A 19,396-nucleotide genomic window follows, 5' to 3' on the forward strand; every position below is an offset into this window, starting at 1 on the left:
ACACGGTGGTTAATGGTGGTAGAGAACAATACGGTGGCATACAGCAACACCTAACGAAAAGAGGTCCTCACGAGCCCTTTTCTGGTGACAGCAAGGTATCACACACACTCAATCGTCGCCTGAGATCCCGAAGCACATCAACGGGAGTGACATCAGTAGTGGCTAGCAGCGGCGGTGTCGTGATGTCTAGAAGGCAGAGGATAACACGACGGTCCGACCGGTCCACGGAAGCAGCAGGTCGTCAGACTTGGAGGAAGAAGAAGAGGAAACATGGAAAGGCGGCCCCGACCAACCGACACCTGATAGACACCACCAGAGAAGAAAATGGAGAAGAAAGCAAGCTCCGATGTTACTATGGTCTTGGTAGCCCACCCTTCATCGTTCGCATCTCTATCTCCGGTCTCGGTGGCCCTCCAAGCCACTCACGGCGTCACTGGTAGCAGTGGTCTCGACGGTCTTTGGTTGATCGGAACAAGAAGAGTCGATGGGAGTGGCGGCTACGCAAAGAAGGTGGCGACTGGAGGATTAGGGCCCTTAGGGTTAGGGTTTGCTGGTTGCTAACACCATATATACCGGCTCCCTTAAAACTTTACACCATAATGACATAATTAGTCCCTACCATTCAAATATCTTTCAAATGAAATCCAAAACTTACATTTTTGCACTCCCTTCCGTAATTCCATACAAAATAAAACCCCTAATTTACAATACAACCCCTAAGCCTCTAAAATCCCTTCGAATGAAGTCCCAGAAGTTGCTATTTAGTCCCTGCCTTCCATAATACTTACAAATTAAGTCCGAATTTTACACTTTTAACCCCAAATCTCTTAAAGTGTGACAATTAGCTCTACAAGACCATCATTTGATATTTAGTTATTTATTTTAGGGCTATTATTCATTCATTAATTTGTTTATTTATTTAATAAATAAACAGGGTGTTACAGTTAAGGTATCCGAGAGGATTGTTTGGCTGTGATATTGGGGATTCAATAGAGGTGCACTAGTGGTAGTGTCGATGTAAAATAGTTGGTGGTGTACGTATTAGTTCTTAATTAGAAAAAAAGGAGTTTATAGAAAAAAAACCAAGTGGTTTTGAATATTAGAGTAACCAGTATGGTGTTCCTTTTATATTGTATATTGTGTGATTTGTGTTACAATATGTTTATTTGTTTTATTGTTTAATTCGTGTTCAAAAGATTATGATTTGAGAACTTTAAATGTAAAATAAAAGGTTAAGATTTAAGTTCCTTGATTTAATATTTTTGTCTTAAAACCTTTTGGCCTTCCTATTTTATATATATATGTGTGTATATATATATATATATATATATATATATATATATTGTTGAAGTAATTCTAATATGAATAGTAACGTTTGATTATCCATATATTCATTATAATGTTATTATTTTATTATAAATTTATGTATGTGCATTTTTGTGGTAAAGTCTAATTTTAGTTTTAACCTGTGAGTATTCATTTATTCATTGATGAATAATGACATAAAGCTATACATACACAGTTTATTATAGAATAATAACATAAAAATAGTGTTTTTAGGTTTTCACACTATTTACAGTTTTTATTTGAACTATATATATACACACACACCATTTTACACACCTATAAATAACTAACTACTTTCTCCTTCAAAATCACACATTCTTCTAAAGACTACCATTACTTTAGATTATTTTAATGGTAAAGTCTTACTTCTCATGGACTATATAAGAGTGTCTTGTGTATGAGAAATGTGCAAGTTTTCATCTTCTCCTTCCCTTCTTTTCTCTCTAAAACCCTGAGCATGAAGAAGCACCAAAACCTTTGAAGTTTTTGGTGCTTTACTTTGGTGTTTAGAATCTCTCTTGAGTTTTTCCCTTTAGTGCATAATTGACTTAAGCACTTAAAGGCTTTAGACACTAGAGAATACAAGAAGGAACTAGCATTCCAAGTGCCTTACTCTTGATGGTGGATACTTACAGAGAAGATCATCATACACTTTGATCTTTTGTAATCTTCATCAACACCCTAAAACCAAATGGGTTCAAAGGCTTCAAAGGTTATCTCTAAAACATCCTATGGTTGTTTTTATTTCATTCTAACCTCTATAAATGGATTCATGATGGTGTGGTTTTGTTATGAACTAAAATAAAGTTGTTATTTTTAAAATCTTCCGTTGCCGTTTTTATGAAAAACAAACTTTTATTTCGTATTACAACCCAAGAATGGTATCCGAACCATCTTTTATACGTTAGAATGATTTTTTATGTTTGATAATCTTTGGTTTTTGGAAAACAAGCATGAAATTTCTTTTGTTAAAAAAAATTCATATTTGTCTTCTTTGGCAACTTCTTGGTTAAAATTGTTTATTTTTATATTTAACCATTTTTTATGCATTTTGGTTATATAAAAGTTGCCTTAGAAAAAACCAATAGTTGTTTGTTATAATATTTGATAGGTTGTTGTGTATAAACATGCCATTTGGATCTTTGTGTTGTGTTTGGTTGATATTTATTTATTCATAAGATGTAATAGATAAATAGGTATTTTTTTTTCATTTGTTGATTTGTTGTAATAAATTAGTTAGACTAGTGATATTTATTTTAAATGTAACAAGATGAAGAAATTACCACTTTGAAGATGACTTAACTACTTAAGACCATAATCCCAACCATGAGCTTCTACTCTTGGTTGTTGGGCTTAACTATAGTCTTAATGGTTTAAGTATTGCAACTTTCATAACATGAAGACTTGAAGTCCTTTTGCAAGCAACAGTTGACTTGGAAAGTGGGAGATTGAAAACCTTTTGAAGTGTCTCTTAAGTCCTTTAGAAAATACTTAATAACTTTTGTGATGGCTCCTGAAAATTATTACTAGACATGACTTGGTTTATACACATTATAATGCATGTTTGTGATGTTTATTTTATGTTAAATGTATGTGATGTTTTATGTATAAAAATGGTTTTACATGTCAAATAACATTTTTTCATAAGATAATATCACTTGGAGTTGGAGTAAAAAATATTTAAAACATAACATAAGATGTTTATAAATGGATATTTATACAAACGTTTTACCGGTTACCGGTTAAAACTCAATTTTTGTTGAAAATAGCTTTATTGTAAAACTTATAAATACCCAACTTTAAAATATTTGAAATGGTTTAAAAGACTTTTAAACTTTTTATAAACTCCATGTCTTTATAATAAATAAAGAGTTTTTATTAAAAGGACTAAAATCGGTTTATAGCGTTATAACGACAAATAATAAAACTAATGATTATTTTTTATGTCAAAACTTAATATATGATATTGGTGTTTTAAACATAACGCAACATGTTGATATTATGTTTTATGCATGCTAAATGAGATTTAAAACATAAGTATCATCACCAAAGTTTTGGTTTATCAAAATATGACTTGTATCATAAGATGCATAAAATTGAATTTATAAAATAAAATGAGTTTATTCTATAAATTCATGAAGTCATAAGTTTTTTATTGTTAAAAGGAAGTTTAAAATAGTGATTTTATAACTCATAAAAAAATCCATGTCTTAAGCATAAAATAAGGTTTTATTAAGACTGTTACTGGTTTTTAAAATCGATCTACGACTAAACTTTAAAATACCAGATTTTAGTTTATAGTTGATCGCGGTTATTGGAAAATAAAATGAAGTTTTATTTACCACCTAAAGAACCTCATAACAGGTGATATGAATTTTACAAATGGGTACACGAATTGTTGGATGCATGCAATAGTCACGAGACCATGTTTTTATAAACTATAATTGTAAAACATATATAAACCCTTATTTACAAAACTTCAAATCTATGCAATCAATTTAAAATTCACTTGGAATTTTTATGCAGTTCATATGGATTTTTAGGTCACCATATTCATTTGGGTTGTCAAAAATAGCCAATGTGTTTTTGTATTTACTTATGGGGAAAATGTCACATAGCCACTTGTGGAATAGAACTCACATGTTTTTTTTATAGATGATTTGATCAATTTCTTATGTGATAAAGGTCACCTAAGCATAAGAGTTTTGAGGCATAGATGGGATAAACATGCCAAACTAAATAATAGTTGTTTAGGATCCCATAATCTAGGAGTTACATATCATATGCAATTGGTAATCGCTACCTACCGAGGTTGATTAAGTTTATAGGATAAAGGTCGCCTAACCATTTACTTGTTTCGTTACTTGGATCCTACACTTTAATAAATTAATATTTTAAGAAACGATATAAGGTATTAACTTTTAAATACTAAATATTAAAAATATTAAATGGAACTTTGTTAAGTTCTGTTGATATCTGTTAATAATTTTACGCCCTACAAAATCTCTCTCTTGTTGAGTTTCAAGAGACAGTAACATTTGATGGTTATAATTTCTATAACTGGTATAATATGTTGAGGTTCATAACTAAGTAACCTCTGCAACCAGTTATTCTGATCATGATACTTTGATGGAAGTATTATTGTGATGATGATGATGATATGTCTCACATCCACTACTAGAAAACAGACCTTTAATGACGTGCAATTTATGACACACGGTAATTTATGATACGTAAAAGCACGTGACCTAAAAATAATGTCAGCTCTCTAGAAATTTGAAGGATTTAGAACGCGCAATTTTGCGTGCCCTAGAATTAGTGTTAGAAAAAAACACGGAGGGCACTGATTATAAAATATCCGTCATCTAAACATGTCGCTTTATATTTTTTAATGAAACGTCCTCTTTAGTAATAAGCGGGAAAAAGAAAAACCCAAAAATTAGAAAAGCCCGCTTTCACTTCCCTCTTTACCCTAGCCCGTTTTCACTTCCCTCTTTACCCTAATCGGCGATACTTCTTTCCCCTTCCCACATCGACCGCAACTACTCCCCTCACACTCTGACCACCACTTTGTGCTATTTCCTGGTCGTCGACCCTTTACCATCGTCGACCCTCCGCCAACGTCGCATCTTTTTCTCACCTTCCTCTGCCATCGACCTATTAGCTCTTCGAAATTAGAAGGATTATGCAATAATTCCAGTAGAAGATCAAGGCTAACAACACAACAATCCCTTCCATTTCCTAAATCTCAACGGGAAGCCGAACCAGAAGACACAAAACCAACAACAATTTCTAGGGCTCAGATCAACATCTCGGCTACCATTTCATTGAAGGTACGACTTTGCCCCTGATTTGGTCATTGAACCCCATTTCAACGTCACACTTTTCATCTCCCTGATGATCTTACAGAGGTAACACAAATAAATTATTTACTTATTTATTATTGCCAATCACACATTCCTTGAGCAAATTGTTTATTTCAGGAAGAAAAGTTGGAACCTTTGAGAATCTGGACCAACGATCCATAAATCCGTCTCTTAAATAGGCTATATGCAAGAAAGAGAAAAGAATTAAAAATAAGAGAAAAAGCAAAGGTAAGCAACTATCATAGCCCAATTGTGTATTTGAACACAAAACTTATAGATGATATTAAGAAAGCTCCCTGAGTCTTGTTCTTGTGATGGATTTAGCAATATTGTTATTTTAAAAATTTATTATTATATATAGGCTACTTCAAAGAAGGTAATAACAAGGGATGAATGGGAGAAAAAGCTTAATGATGTTAAAATCTAAAAATAAGACAGGAACAAATTGGTTATGAAGTTTCTTGTCACTGAGGGATATGTTGATGCAGCAGAAAAGTTATGAATGGAATCTGGAACAGAACATATCCATTTTCGTCTTTTTAATGAGTTTTTGTTAATGTTAATGTGTCAATTTGAATCATTTTCTTCCTTTATATGAATTTTCTTAATATATAAACAGCAGATATAGATCTTGCAACCATTACAGACCGTATGGCTGTTAAAAAACCTATTCAATCTGGGAATATTGAAGATGCAATTGAAAAAGTTAATGATTTGAATCTTGAGGTTAGCTTCTTGTCATGATTACAAGTTTTTGAAGGGCATTCTAGACAATTTACTATTTTATTTTTGAATATTTCAACCCATATATGTAAAAATGGGTATAGATTTTTTAACTGATCTAATGTGTAAAATTAAAGACTTAGGGGCTTCTTTTCCCATTATGTCTTGTATGTGACTATAGGTAAACTATCTGAATGAGACTAAAAGACTGTTTTGCCCTTACATTCCAAAAATACAAATTTTACAATATTCATCAATTTTAATGTGAGAGGATCTGGGAAAAACAGGAAGGGAAAATAGGGTATAATACATTATGCCAGGTGTCTTGGCTTTAACCCATTAAGTCATGTTGTTCAAGAAACAACTATGTATAGTTATCCAGATTTTGTGCTTAACTCATTAAGTCAAAGAAACAACCTCTTAGCTAAGATGAAAACAGGCCAAATAGGATAAAAAAACTAACCTTTTGCTTGATAAAAATGTTGATGTGACAAATGTTTTATGCAGATTCTAGATACAAATCCATAGTTATTTTTCCATCTGCAACAGCAAAGGTTGATATAATTGATTAGAAATGGAAAGATTGAAGAAGCTCTGGAATTTGCACAGGAGGAGCTTGCTCCAAGGGTAGAGGAAAATGTTGCTTTTGATCCTTCTTATAGTAATAATATTTAATTTAATATGCCTAAAATGCCCTTTATCTGATAAACTCCCACCATTGCAGCAAAGCTTTCTAGAGGAGTTGGAGAGAATAGTTGCCCTTCTGGCATTTGAAGATGTGAATAATAGCCCTGTTGGAGATCTTTTAGACATATCTCAACACCTAAAACCTGCAAGTGAGGTCAATGATGCAATCCTTACAAGTCAAAGCCATGAAAAACATTAGTTTTTTTTTAATCCAATTATCCATGAAACTTGGTATTTATTTTAGCATTTGACTGAATGAGAATTGATTTGACAGATCCAAAGCTTACAAGTTTATTAAGAATGCTTTTATGGTCTCAAAATCAGCTTAATGAAAAGGCAGCTTATCCACGCATCACAGATCAACCACACTTGAAGACCCCACTATTTGACTTGGTCAAACTACTCAAACATTTGTTACTTCCAATAAAAAACCTCAAGTGTAAACAATTTTATCGGGTTTACATTTTTGTTGGTTTCCACATTTTCTTAAAATGAGACTCACAAGAAAATCCTTAAGTTTGTAAAAAATTATAGTTTTATCCAAAGCTTTTTTTCCAATAATTTTTATCCAACTCTTTGATTTTATTCATTTTACATTTTTTCCCGGTTTACGCTAATTTGCCATATTTTGTTGATTGAACATTTTTTTGTGGAGAGAATGAAAAATAAAATTAATGAATGGCATGATGATCTGTTACAGGTTAGAAATGGAGGGTCAAGCTGGATTGTTAATGACTCTAATGCTTCAATTGATCAGTTTGAGACCATCTTCTTTAAAATTCGTCCAACCATCAAACTTGATGGATTTACTTCCCGCCAGCTAAGGTTGATTAAGTCGATAATGTTTTTTATTTTATTTTATTTTAAGATATAGTCTTGTAAAGAAATTTTGTCATGTTTTCTACTTGTTATCAATTTGTATGTTTACACCAAGTAATTTCGAAATACAGAAAAGAAAGTGTTGTAATTTTTGTGGGATACAATGCAGGTTGTAGAAAAGAGCTTCAAGGACTTAGCTTACATCCGTGTAAATGGTGATTCTTGTTCTCAACAAGTTATTGTGTACATAGACTCCAAACGGGATCTGTGTAGACAGGGATCATTCTGGCTGTGTTGTTTGCATGACAAATGATTAAAAGAGGTAGTTACTAATTCTCTTCTAAAATTTTCACATGTTGGGGTTTTATATACTTGATATATATATATATATATATATATATATATATATATATATATATATATATATATATATATATATATACATTTTTAAAAACTTTTGTGATGTTTGATTATTTGCAGATATAGGGGCTATGAGGCTTTAAATTTTTCATGTCTAGATTGATTTGTTAGTTTTAAGTGTCCATATGTACTGAGTTACATACAAACAGTAGCCCTTGAAAAGCCACAAGACTTGCAAGATCAATCAACCACCACCACCTTTTGGCAGAAATTTTGTTGCCCTACATGTCAAGTGGAATTCCCTCCAGCATCATTAGCCAATCAAGTTTGTTTTTCCTTCATATAAATATATATATGTATATATATATATATATATATATATATATATATATATATATATATATATATATATATATATATATATATATATATATATATATATGCAAATCAAAGAAATAAAGTGAGTAAATTGTTGGTGGAATGGAATCAGGTAAAAAGACGAGCTGAATTGTTCATACCCACATACTAAAAAGGATTTATGATGGTATGCAAACAATGCTATTAAGATTTTCATATTAGAATTCCATTTTTTTATTACTGAAATTGGATGTAAAATTTCAATGTGATGATGAAACATGTGACTACACAACATGAAGTTTAAACTTGCGTGTTGTTGGTGAGTCTGAGAGAGGAATAGTTTGCCCAAATTACCCTCGTTGTAATGGTCGTCTTGTGAGACAGGTTGGTTTTCATCTCTTCAACTCTCAAAGTCAAAAACACTATTTTTATCATTACCCTTCATCAAAAACTAAAAATTTAATTGTTGACTAGTATTCAGAGGTTATTTTTTTCATTAGTTAAAAAGTTGAGATATTGATATGGTTTGTTTTATACTTAGTTAATGTATAAAATGAGTTTGGTTTCAGGTTGATGCTAAGTTGAGAGATGCAGTTGAGAAAGAGGTTTGTAGGATAAGAGGTTTGGTTTGATTAGCTTTTTCAACAGCACAGAAGGTTAGGGACTTATGGTAAATATTCAAGCATTAATCTTACGACTTAGGGTTGTTTTTTTTCATTAAGTTCTATATTGGTACAGTGGCTGAATGGGTTATGATCCCTGTCTAGATAAAGTTTTTTATAACATAAAATCTACTTCTTTCCTAAACTAGATACGATCAAAAAAAGAATCATTGTATTCATCGATTTTATACTGAGAGGGGTGTTGGGAGGATAAACAAAGAAAAGGCGAATAGGAAAAAAGTTTATGGCTTAACCCATTATAATATTGATTAATTTAATCCTTTGAATCAACTAAACGTCCAAATCAATTGACAAATTTATCAAAACTAACCACAACATAGACTTTTATGTTTGTTTATCTATATCACGTGTGCATGTGGTTGTTTGTTGATTGGGAGATTTGTATTGAAATGGGTTTTTAGGTCAAACTGAAATATGATGAGAAGGATAAGGGGCGTCCTCGAATGAATGAACAAATCTCTGCTTAGTATGTTAGAATTGTGACAGTTGAAGGTATGTCTACTACTTATTCATGTACTTCATACAACTTATAGAATGTAAAAAGATTAGAATTCATTTTGAAGGTCATATCATTTTACTATATATTATTATTATTATTATTTATTTTATAATCTTTAGCATAATGCTAAATTTACAGGACATGGTGTTGTGTCAAGACATGAAGCATTGGAACGTGCAAGGAGACACAATGTTGATTTAGTTGAGGTATAAATCAGCTACCAAATATACTTTGTGGCATACAGGACCATGAGGAATGTCATGGAGAAACCGGAAAGAGACTTGATGTCATCAACCACATGGTTCTGTGGGGAAAGCTGCAAGGAGGTAAGAAATCAGCTCCCAAATATAGTTTGTGTCATACAGGTTTGCTATTTTTTAGTTTTTTTTAGTTTTTTAATATTTATATGCATGCATGCTAGTACATTTGGTTATTTAAAGAAACTTGATGTTGTGGAACTTGATGCTAATATTTTTTACTCATATAAGTATATTGCTTTTCAAAATGCCAATATTTTTTACTCATATAAGTATATTGCTTTTGTTAGTGTTTTGACCTTTATACCCTTGTGGCTATCATATGTCTGCAGTCACTAATATCCACAAGATGTAAGTCTTGTTAACTTTCAGTTGGAACATCATAATTCACGTTACAATTTCAATGAAATAGTTTATGGATTAGGGCTTTTGATATGATGAATTAAATCTTGTGTTCAGGGGAAAGTAATTGCAGGAAGAAGTGTTGTGGATGAGTCTATGCTTACAGGAGAGTCTCTTCCTGTTTTTAAGGAAGAAGGGCTTTTTGTCTCAGCTGGAACAATAAATTGGTAATATTCTTTGAGCATTTTGGAGAAAAATTTGATCTTTGAGCATTTTATATATAAAAAAAATTTGGAATTATAAAATATTTTGTTTGATGATTATCTTTCAGGATGGCCCATTGAAAATTGAAGCTTCTTCCACTGGCTCCAACTCAACAATAACAAAGATTGTCAAAATGCTATTAAAGATTAAAATTAAATGCAAGTTAGAACTAGCATTAATAAGAAGATGTTCCTGATGAATTTGCATCACACATACTTAAAAATAAAATCCACCATTTTTTCTTGTGATTTTTTACGTGTCAGCAGTAAATGTAAGTACTAAGTATAGTTATTCTCATTTTTACATATTGGGATTTGTTAGTTTATGTGAATCTAATGGTTGCATTATCAAATTTGTAGGTCTTGTTGATGTGCATAATGTTAAGCAAAGTGGCTCGGATGTTGTGAAGGTGGGCAACAAGTTCTTGTAGTTCAACTATTATTAATTGATCACTTCATCTTTTTTCACATTTGATGTATTATATTTGTCTACTATTGGAATGATTATTTGTATAACATTAACTTTTGTGCAATGCATTGTATTATTTGTATATGGTATTTTATTTTCCATTATGAGACATGAAATGCAAATTTAATATGAAAATAAGTAAATCAATAAATAATTTAAAAAAAAAAAAAATTAAATTACGATACGCAAAAATGTGTGTCATCTTCATTTATGACATGGCCTTTCTTGACAGGGGCATTCTTGATACGCATTGTGTGTCATTAACACGCGCGTCGTAAGGTTACGACACGCGAATGTGTGTCGTCTTCCTTTATGACAGGGCCTTTCTTGACGCGCATTGCGTGTCGTAAACGCGCGTCGTAACTGTGCGTCGTAAATGAGCGTCGTAAATGCGCGTCGTGTCTCTTGATAACAGGGCCTTCCTTGATGCGCATTTGCGCGTCGTCTGAGCCTTTTACGACGTGCAATGAGTGTTGTAAAAGGCTATTTTTCTAGTAGTGATCATACTGAAGAAATTAACCATGACTTGCAGAAAGTCTTGGATAATCATAAAACATATCAGATGTCTCATCATGTAAAGCAGATATTCAATCAGAACATCAGAAAAAGTTTCAAGTCTGTTCAAGCATTGAATAAAAGGAAGTCTAAGGGATTGTGCACTCATATACACTTATAGTTCAGTTAAGGGAAATACAACATAAACCCAGAAATCAAGAAAGGACCAAATGATTAACGTTGTTTCTATTGTGGAAGAAACTGGACACTAAAGGAAAAATTTCTCCTATCATCTCATCAAGCTGAAGAAGTCTAACTTGGACAAGACTTCAAATGTCTATATGATAGAACTATTTATTTTTCCATCATTCACTTGAGTATGAAATACTTCATGTGACACTAATAATTGATATTATGTGTTGATTATTGGAAGAAATAATCAACTGATTACAAACGAATGATATTTCGTGCTGAAGATATAATAGGTGTTATTGTAGTCTTTTATTTAAACAATAGATGTATTGTACCTATCCTTTTGGGGAAGTGTAACAGTTGTAATTTATGAATAAATCTAGATTTACTTATCGTTTAATGGATGTTCACATTCACATTTTGAAACAATGTATTCTGTGTTAAAGAATAGTTTCTCATAATGTTATTTATGAAGTAAATCTATAATCTTTCATTAAATAAATAATTCTGATCATAACGCCTATATAATTAAATGATATTTGATTGGAACTTACTATGTCATTATCATCATGAAAATATAAATAAGAAATACATATACCAACTTCAAAAGGATGGGATTTTTGAAGGCAAATGAGCTTGATTCATTTTATATATGTGAATCCTATTTATATGGGAAGATGATTCACAAGTGTCTTTGTCTATTAGTAGTTAAAGAACAAAAGGCTTGGGAAAGAATTATACCTAAGTGATGTATGTAATCTTTTTCAATCCATGAATAGATTTGGTGATACATACTTGATCAATTTCATTGACGACTTTTATTCGTTATTGTTGAAACCTAAGATTTGCTCAAATTGTTTCACAGTAAAGATTAAAATACAACTTAGTGAGATCATCATTAACCTTTTGTTGTGATAAAGAAAATGATTTTTGTAAACAAAGTCTTCTTGGAACATTTTAGGAGTTGTGGAATTGATTCACAACTCATTCTAACAAAGACACTCACTTGTCATTAGTATGATTCTTGTGGCACAGGATCACCTATTGAATCTGTCTCTTTGCAGTCTAGCGTATGATGTTTTAAAAGAACTATTTACTTTATGAAATTTCAGAATTATGCTCACTGCAACAAACATATATTGAACATATATATTCTCCAACCAAACAAGTAAATTAGATTCTTATATTAGGCTAATGATGAAATGGTTTATGCTTATCTAAAAGGAATAGAGTTATAGACCTTATGTTAAACAATAAGCTCAACCACTCTGGCATCTACTAATTGCATTTATGTAGAATATCCTAAATGATTATTTAGGATGAAGTTTCTACTAATCGTACTAATTTTCAGTCCATAAGACAAGTGATTAGAAGTTCTTTTTCTAAGTGGGAGCTATATGGAACTTTAAGAGCTTAATAACCGTAAACTAAATGCATAATAGTTTGGAATTAGCAAATTTCAATTGTTTTTGAATTTGCTCAATGGTTGACCAGAAACTAATAAAACACATATAGATGCATTCATGTATGATCATCAAGTATGGGCTTGATTAATCTTCCTTGATATATTTTGACTATAAAGAACAAGTGAGTTTTCAAGGAAGAAAACATACATGATTGAAAATCTTACAAGATTTAAGCTAACATCTCAAAGTAAGAATCTTCTTTCTGATAGGATAATTACATAGTATGATTTAATTATAAATCAAGATGACTGTTGTGTTTTTCCACAAAGCTAGTGGGAGCACAGTAACATTCCTAATGTTATATGTAGTCAACATATTAATTCATGGAATAAGGAGTCATCTTGTCAAATACCATATGACATGATTTTGAGCAAAATCCTAGTGAAAATGTTTTTGAACTAGATAATATGATTGTATTCCGTATGCTGATGCAATTGGATTAATCATATATGTCATGATTATGCATAAAGGCCAAATAAGTCGTATGCTTAGAGCATGACGGATAATAGCAATATAATCCGAGAACAAGTCATTGTGTGACTTATATGAATATTCCAAAGTACTTGCGAGAAATAGAGAAATATTCCTAGTCTACGGAGTATTTGAAAGAAAGTTATGTTTAAGGTTGTTACACATGTGCTAAATTTTCAAATAGATTGAGATGACTCTCAGTCACAATCGGGCATGTACTCATTATGAATGAAGAGATAGTTACATGGATAGTGGTTCCATGTAGATTTTAATTACAGTTACACATCAGAGTTAGAGTACCTCGTGGTTTGGAGAACCACGTACAAAGATGTTGAATGTATAGTTCATTATGACTATGAGTAATCCCATTACGCAAGTATTGGCATCTAAGTCATATTCAAGCATCTAATTCATTCTCAATAGTTTTTCTTTATATATAAGTTATATATAAAACTAAAAATGATTATACTCTCAAAGTTTATACAAATCATGGTTCTTAAATCTACTTAACAAAGCTACTTCATTAGCTAAAGCATGAAAGTCAAGTTGGTGCTATAGGGCACACATTGTTAATACAAGTAGATGTATTTGATTGATATTTAGTATTTTGGATATTGGAACAATAAAGCAACATATATTGTAATGAATGATATATTGGATATGAGTATTTCATTAAATAATTGTTGTGTTTTATATTAACATGTTTAAATCCTCAAATAACTAGGTTATTCTAAATATCCATAGTCTTTCATAGTTGTGGCAGCATCTATGAGGTAAGACTAATATGAGTGGATTGGTGGATTCTTATAGAGATGAGAATGACAAAGAGCTGCTACCAACTTCATAGATGCTTGATTAGGAGACTAAGTATTAGACTTGACCCGCATCAAAACCACTTAATGGATCGTAGTCAAGAGTGATGTTTTGACCAAGGTTGTATCTTTTAATCTTAGACCTGAGATACATATTTGGGACTTGAAGTTTAGGGATTCTTGTGCTTAGATATGGTTTAACTTTGTTTCGTAAAAAGCAGTCATAAGGACCATCGTTGGGTATGACATGAACTGCATTGATAGGCGTATGTAGTCTAGATGATCTTTGTATTCTTAGACATGAGATACATATTTGGGACTTGAGGTACAGGAATTGTTGTGATTTGACATGGTTTACCGTTGTTTCGTAAAAGGCAGTCATAAGGGCCATCGTTGGGTATGGCATGAACTACATTGATGGGCATAAGTAGTCAAGATGGGATTTGTCCCTCTTATTTGTTGAGAGCATGACATCTAAGGCTTTAGTTAAAGTTGAACACTAAATGAAATCGATCGTGATCCATATCTAATGTTCAACATGATGTTTAAGACAAATGAATAATTGATACCATACCTTTAGTAACAATTGCAGCTTAGAGCTCCTGGAATTGGCTGTTGACGAGATGGCACCCTTCAATCCATCGCCTAACAATCCCAACAATCCAACACCAAAATCCGATAGAATTGTTGGATCTATATGTCCAAGAATCATTATGGAGAGATATTGTTAATAATATATAGTCCTATAGGGTCACACATTTATCAAGTTGGCACATTTTGTATATTTATTATTAATATGATTATTAATAAATAATGTCAACTATTGTATTATAATTAGCAATAATTATGGTTTTGTGAAAATAATAATAAAAGAGTATTACTACTTATTATTTCATATGGTATAAATTAATAAGTAATGCAAAACATTTTGGACTAGTTGGATTCTTTTGTCTTTTACCTAAAGACAATATTTATATTTTATAAACTTAGAGTTTATAAAAAATAAAAGAATCTTTCTTATAAAATAAGCATGGGCCGAAAGCATGATGAAGGTATGGGAGGTTGCTTGTCAACCTTCCACCTTTTATCTCCCATGCTTCTAAAGCTACCATTATTTTAGATTATTTTAATGGTAAAGCCTTACCTCTCATGGACTATATAAGAGTGTCTTGTGTGAGAAATGTGCAAGTTTTCATCTTCTTCTTCCCTTGTTTTCTCTCTAAAACCGTGAGCATGAAGAAGCGTCAAACCTTTGAAGTTTGGTGCTTTACTTTGGTGTTTAGAAGCTCACTTGAGTTGTTCCCTTTAGTGGTTAATTGAGTTAAGCACTTAAAGGCTTTAGACACTCAAGAATACAAGAAGGAACTAACATTCCAAGTGCCTTACTCTTGATGGTGGATACTTGTAGAGAAGATCATACACTTTCATATTTTGTTATCTTCATCAACACCCCAAAACCAAGTGGGTTCAAAGGCTTCAATGGTTATCTCTAAAACATCTTATGGTTTTTTTTATTTCATTATAAGCTCTATAAATGGATCCATGATGGTGTGATATAGTTATGAACTAAAAATAAACTTTTTATTTTTAAAGTCTTCCGTTGCCGTTTTTATGAAAAAACAAACTTTTATCTCGTATCAAAACCTAACAAGAATAAAAACCAATGTTTCGAGTTCAAGTGAGCCATCTAGAAACATATTTGCCTTTGATCTATCCTAAGCGGTTTTTCTTCTCCAACGTGATGCCCCCTTTCAATCTCCTCCACATTTTCAATACCAAAATGTTAGACAATACTACCACGTGCAAGTACCAAATGTTAATCCAAATATGTTAAACAACTTTCTCGTTTCTCCCGATCAATTTGCACTAAATCAACCCCAAAGCTAAACCTCACTCTATCAGTCTCAAATCAAAAACTAAACCCCACATTTTCACTCACAACCCCAAACCATAGCCTTGATGATTCAGACGAAGAACTTGTACGAGAAACTACCCCTACTCCCTCACCCCAGAACATAGCAAAGGAAAACAACCAGTGCAAGAGAAGACAAAGCAGAAGCCTCTAGCATGGAATCCGCAAGAAGAGCTAGTGTTCGGGTTGATGTTTCGGAGGATTCAGAGTAGGGAAATGCATAGCCATATTAACTTTCGCTTCATATTCTTGAAAGATTTCACAAGGAGTTGGGTAAAGATGATGAGTAGTGTACCAAACACAAACTTAATTCAACGTTTTGAGAAATAAGAAAAAATGTTTCAAAAATAAATGAGTTGTACAACAATCTAAAAACCTAAAGGACAAGCGGTCAAGGATGTGAAGAAATTCTTCAAGAGGTTTTGTATTTTTTTTCGCGAAGAAACGGGACATACATTCAAGTAACGAGCCTTGGAATGTGTTAATTCTTAGTCCAAGATGGAAATAATATGAAGCTGACTTTATATTAGGAGGAGTACAATAAAAAGAACAAAAACAGGCTCTAGTTGATACACAACTTCTTCTGATGCTCATTGTCGAGCTAGATTTAAATAAGGATGTCGAACTCAGGCTAGAAGAAATTGTTCGACCAATGGGTAGGGACAAAACAAAAAGGAAAGAGAATGGTCTTCTTCCAATGCGTTCGATTCCAGCATGGAAGCAGACAAAAAACGGTAAATAACGGCGACCTTTGATCGATACAATCGAAATTTCGCTAAACGTTTGACATTCGAAATTTCGCTAACAACGACCTTTGATCGATTTAAATGACGATGTGAAATTCTTGACGGAAAAAAACGAACATCTTTCCGGATCGGCTATCGATCTAGTTTTAAAGAAGAAGGAGAATATCATGAAAAAAGATTTTCCTACATCGTTTCGTCCTTTTTAAATGTAGGTCGTTTTTTTTAATATTTATTTATTTATACATGTGGGTTTTTTTTTCTGTTTTCAAATGTTGGTTGTTTTCTAGGTTTTTTTAGTCTTGTTTTTTAATGTATTTTATTCTAAGTAATGAAATATTTCTATTTTTATTATTTTTATGGTTATTAATCATTTTTAAAGAATTATATTTATTTTTTAAATTATAAAACTTAAAATTAAATTATTTTTATTTAAAAATAAAATAAAAATGAAAGGTAATAAATAGTGACTATTTTATGTGTTTTGGTGAGTGAGTAGAAAGTTGATATGACTTTGAAATGTGACCGATGAAAGATAGGTACACTTAGTTTAAATTTTAATAGCAAAAAATCTTTAATGATGTGATTTTATTCAATTATTTAATTAAATTAAATTTTGTTGATGGTTTTAGACATTTATTTAAATTGAAAATGATTTAAATAACTTTTTGAAGTTTTAACTTGAACATTTTTTAATAGTCTAGTCTATCTGTAATAGAATAATTATATTTTTATTGCAAAACAAGAGAACATTACAAACATACAATAATTATTCTGATTACACATCATTACAAACATACAAAACAAAGATACGCTTCACAAGTAAATCATAATTGCTAAGATTAAAAGAAGGAGATTCAGGGATAAACTTCAATAACAGAGTGATAGCTTGTAATTTGTTTTATAGTGTAACGAGTGAATCCAGCCTCATCAAACATATATGACCACTCTTTTAATGTTCGTTCTTTACCGGTGCTTGTATGAGTCATCATGACCATGTCAAGCATCAATACCACGTCTTCAAAGTCATGGTTTTCTTCAAGTCCAACAATTGACTCTACGATGATCACCTTCCCTGTATCTTGAGGAATAGCCTCTCGACATTTTCTTAGCATGTCAATACATTCGTCGTCTCCCCAATCGTGCAATACTTTCTAAAATATTCAAATATCATCATTTCCGGAACAAGTTAGAAACTCTAACAAATCTAAAGATCAAAATAACATGTATAGATCGTATTATATTCATTAGTAATTAGTAGATAAGCAAATTTTACTAGGGTATTTTCTTTCTTTATTATTTATTGGATTTAAGACATTACTTTAAACCCAATAACATATATATGATTGTCTATGCTCCGTGATGGGTGCAATTCACCCTTTCTTTTCTTATACATACAAGTGTTTATTTTCTATTTGATAAAGAAAGAAAACAACTCAATCTAAATATTTAAGAAACAAGACTTTCTCCATTAAGAATTTATTTATAAATTTATGCTCACTTATCTTTTTCCATTTATAAAATGTGTTTTCATTGATTCAAATATATTTTAAAGATCAATTATCCATGCAATCCTATATATAGAAAGGGAAAACAATTCAAAATAACAGCTCACATAAATTCACTAACCATCAAATAAGCAGCGTCAGCTTTTGGAATATGATCAAACATGTTGCCACCTACGTGTTCTACACCTTTCCATGCAGGAGCCACCGACACAACATGAGGCTGATCGAAATTAATCCCTTTGATCCATGGACAACCCTCAACAATCAATCCTAGAGCCGTTCCATCACCACCACCAACATCCACCACCGTCTTCAGCCCCTCAAACACCTCCGGACAACCCTCGATCACCGCCCTCACAGCATTCCGAGCATCACAAGCCATGGCATCGTTAATGAGCTTACTAAGACTAGGATTTGCGGCTGCAAATTTCCATAGATCAACACCATGTGCTGCCTCAAAAGGCGTGTTTTGGCTGCCCAAAACCATAGAACTTAGCTTGTGCCATGGTGCTAACATGACCGGAGTGCTCTCTAAAAGCACCAAATCAGCCATGCTATGTTTTCCATGCCTCGTTAGAAGCCGGGACAAAGGTGTTAGAGCGTATCCAATGGATGTGTCTGATATGGGCTTTTCTTGAAATATCTTGTACTGGATCAAGAACCTCATGATTCTATATAACAATGATGATGAACACCCGAGCTCGGATGCAAGCTCGGCAAGTGTCATCGGGGTGTCATGTTTTTGGAGAATATCAGGTATCCTGAGCTCAATGGCACACTTAACCACAGCCATTGGAGTGAAACCCAAAACATATTTCCATATTTCTTTTACCGCTGCTTCTTCTTCTTTGGAATTAATTTCTGAAGACATTTTGTTCTCAAATTGAATGAATAAATGTGAGGATCATGGTTCCTTTAAATAGCAAAAAATGTTGCACTGTGTGATATGTTTCATTTTTTTTTTTTTAAATTGAAAAGTTTATTATCATTATTAAAGTTGTGTGCCACTAATAATGGCCCACTGGTATATTTCCATATACTCGGTTATTATGACAGATTTATAATAGCAAAAAAATTAACGACATTTACTAATAATATAACGTTATCATTTTGTTAAAATGAAAT

At 32.0% G+C, this 19,396-nt stretch overlaps 1 protein-coding gene and 1 pseudogene across 1 annotated transcript; one reads left to right on the forward strand and one right to left on the reverse strand.

Annotated features, from left to right (window-relative positions):
- Positions 1 to 324: 324 nt before the first annotated feature.
- Positions 325 to 7,012, forward strand: LOC128125891 (protein GID8 homolog; annotated as a pseudogene).
- Positions 7,013 to 17,475: 10,463 nt separating this feature from the next.
- Positions 17,476 to 19,154, reverse strand: LOC111914972 (acetylserotonin O-methyltransferase; the record flags this gene model as incomplete). Its single annotated transcript, XM_023910679.1, has 2 exons — positions 17,476 to 17,917; positions 18,393 to 19,154. Coding segments are annotated over 2 exons (1,059 nt in total), but the record flags the coding sequence as incomplete, so codon positions are not given.
- Positions 19,155 to 19,396: the final 242 nt, after the last annotated feature.

The sequence above is a fragment of the Lactuca sativa genome, chromosome 8 (assembly GCF_002870075.4).
Source record: "Lactuca sativa cultivar Salinas chromosome 8, Lsat_Salinas_v11, whole genome shotgun sequence".
NCBI lineage: Eukaryota > Viridiplantae > Streptophyta > Magnoliopsida > Asterales > Asteraceae > Lactuca > Lactuca sativa.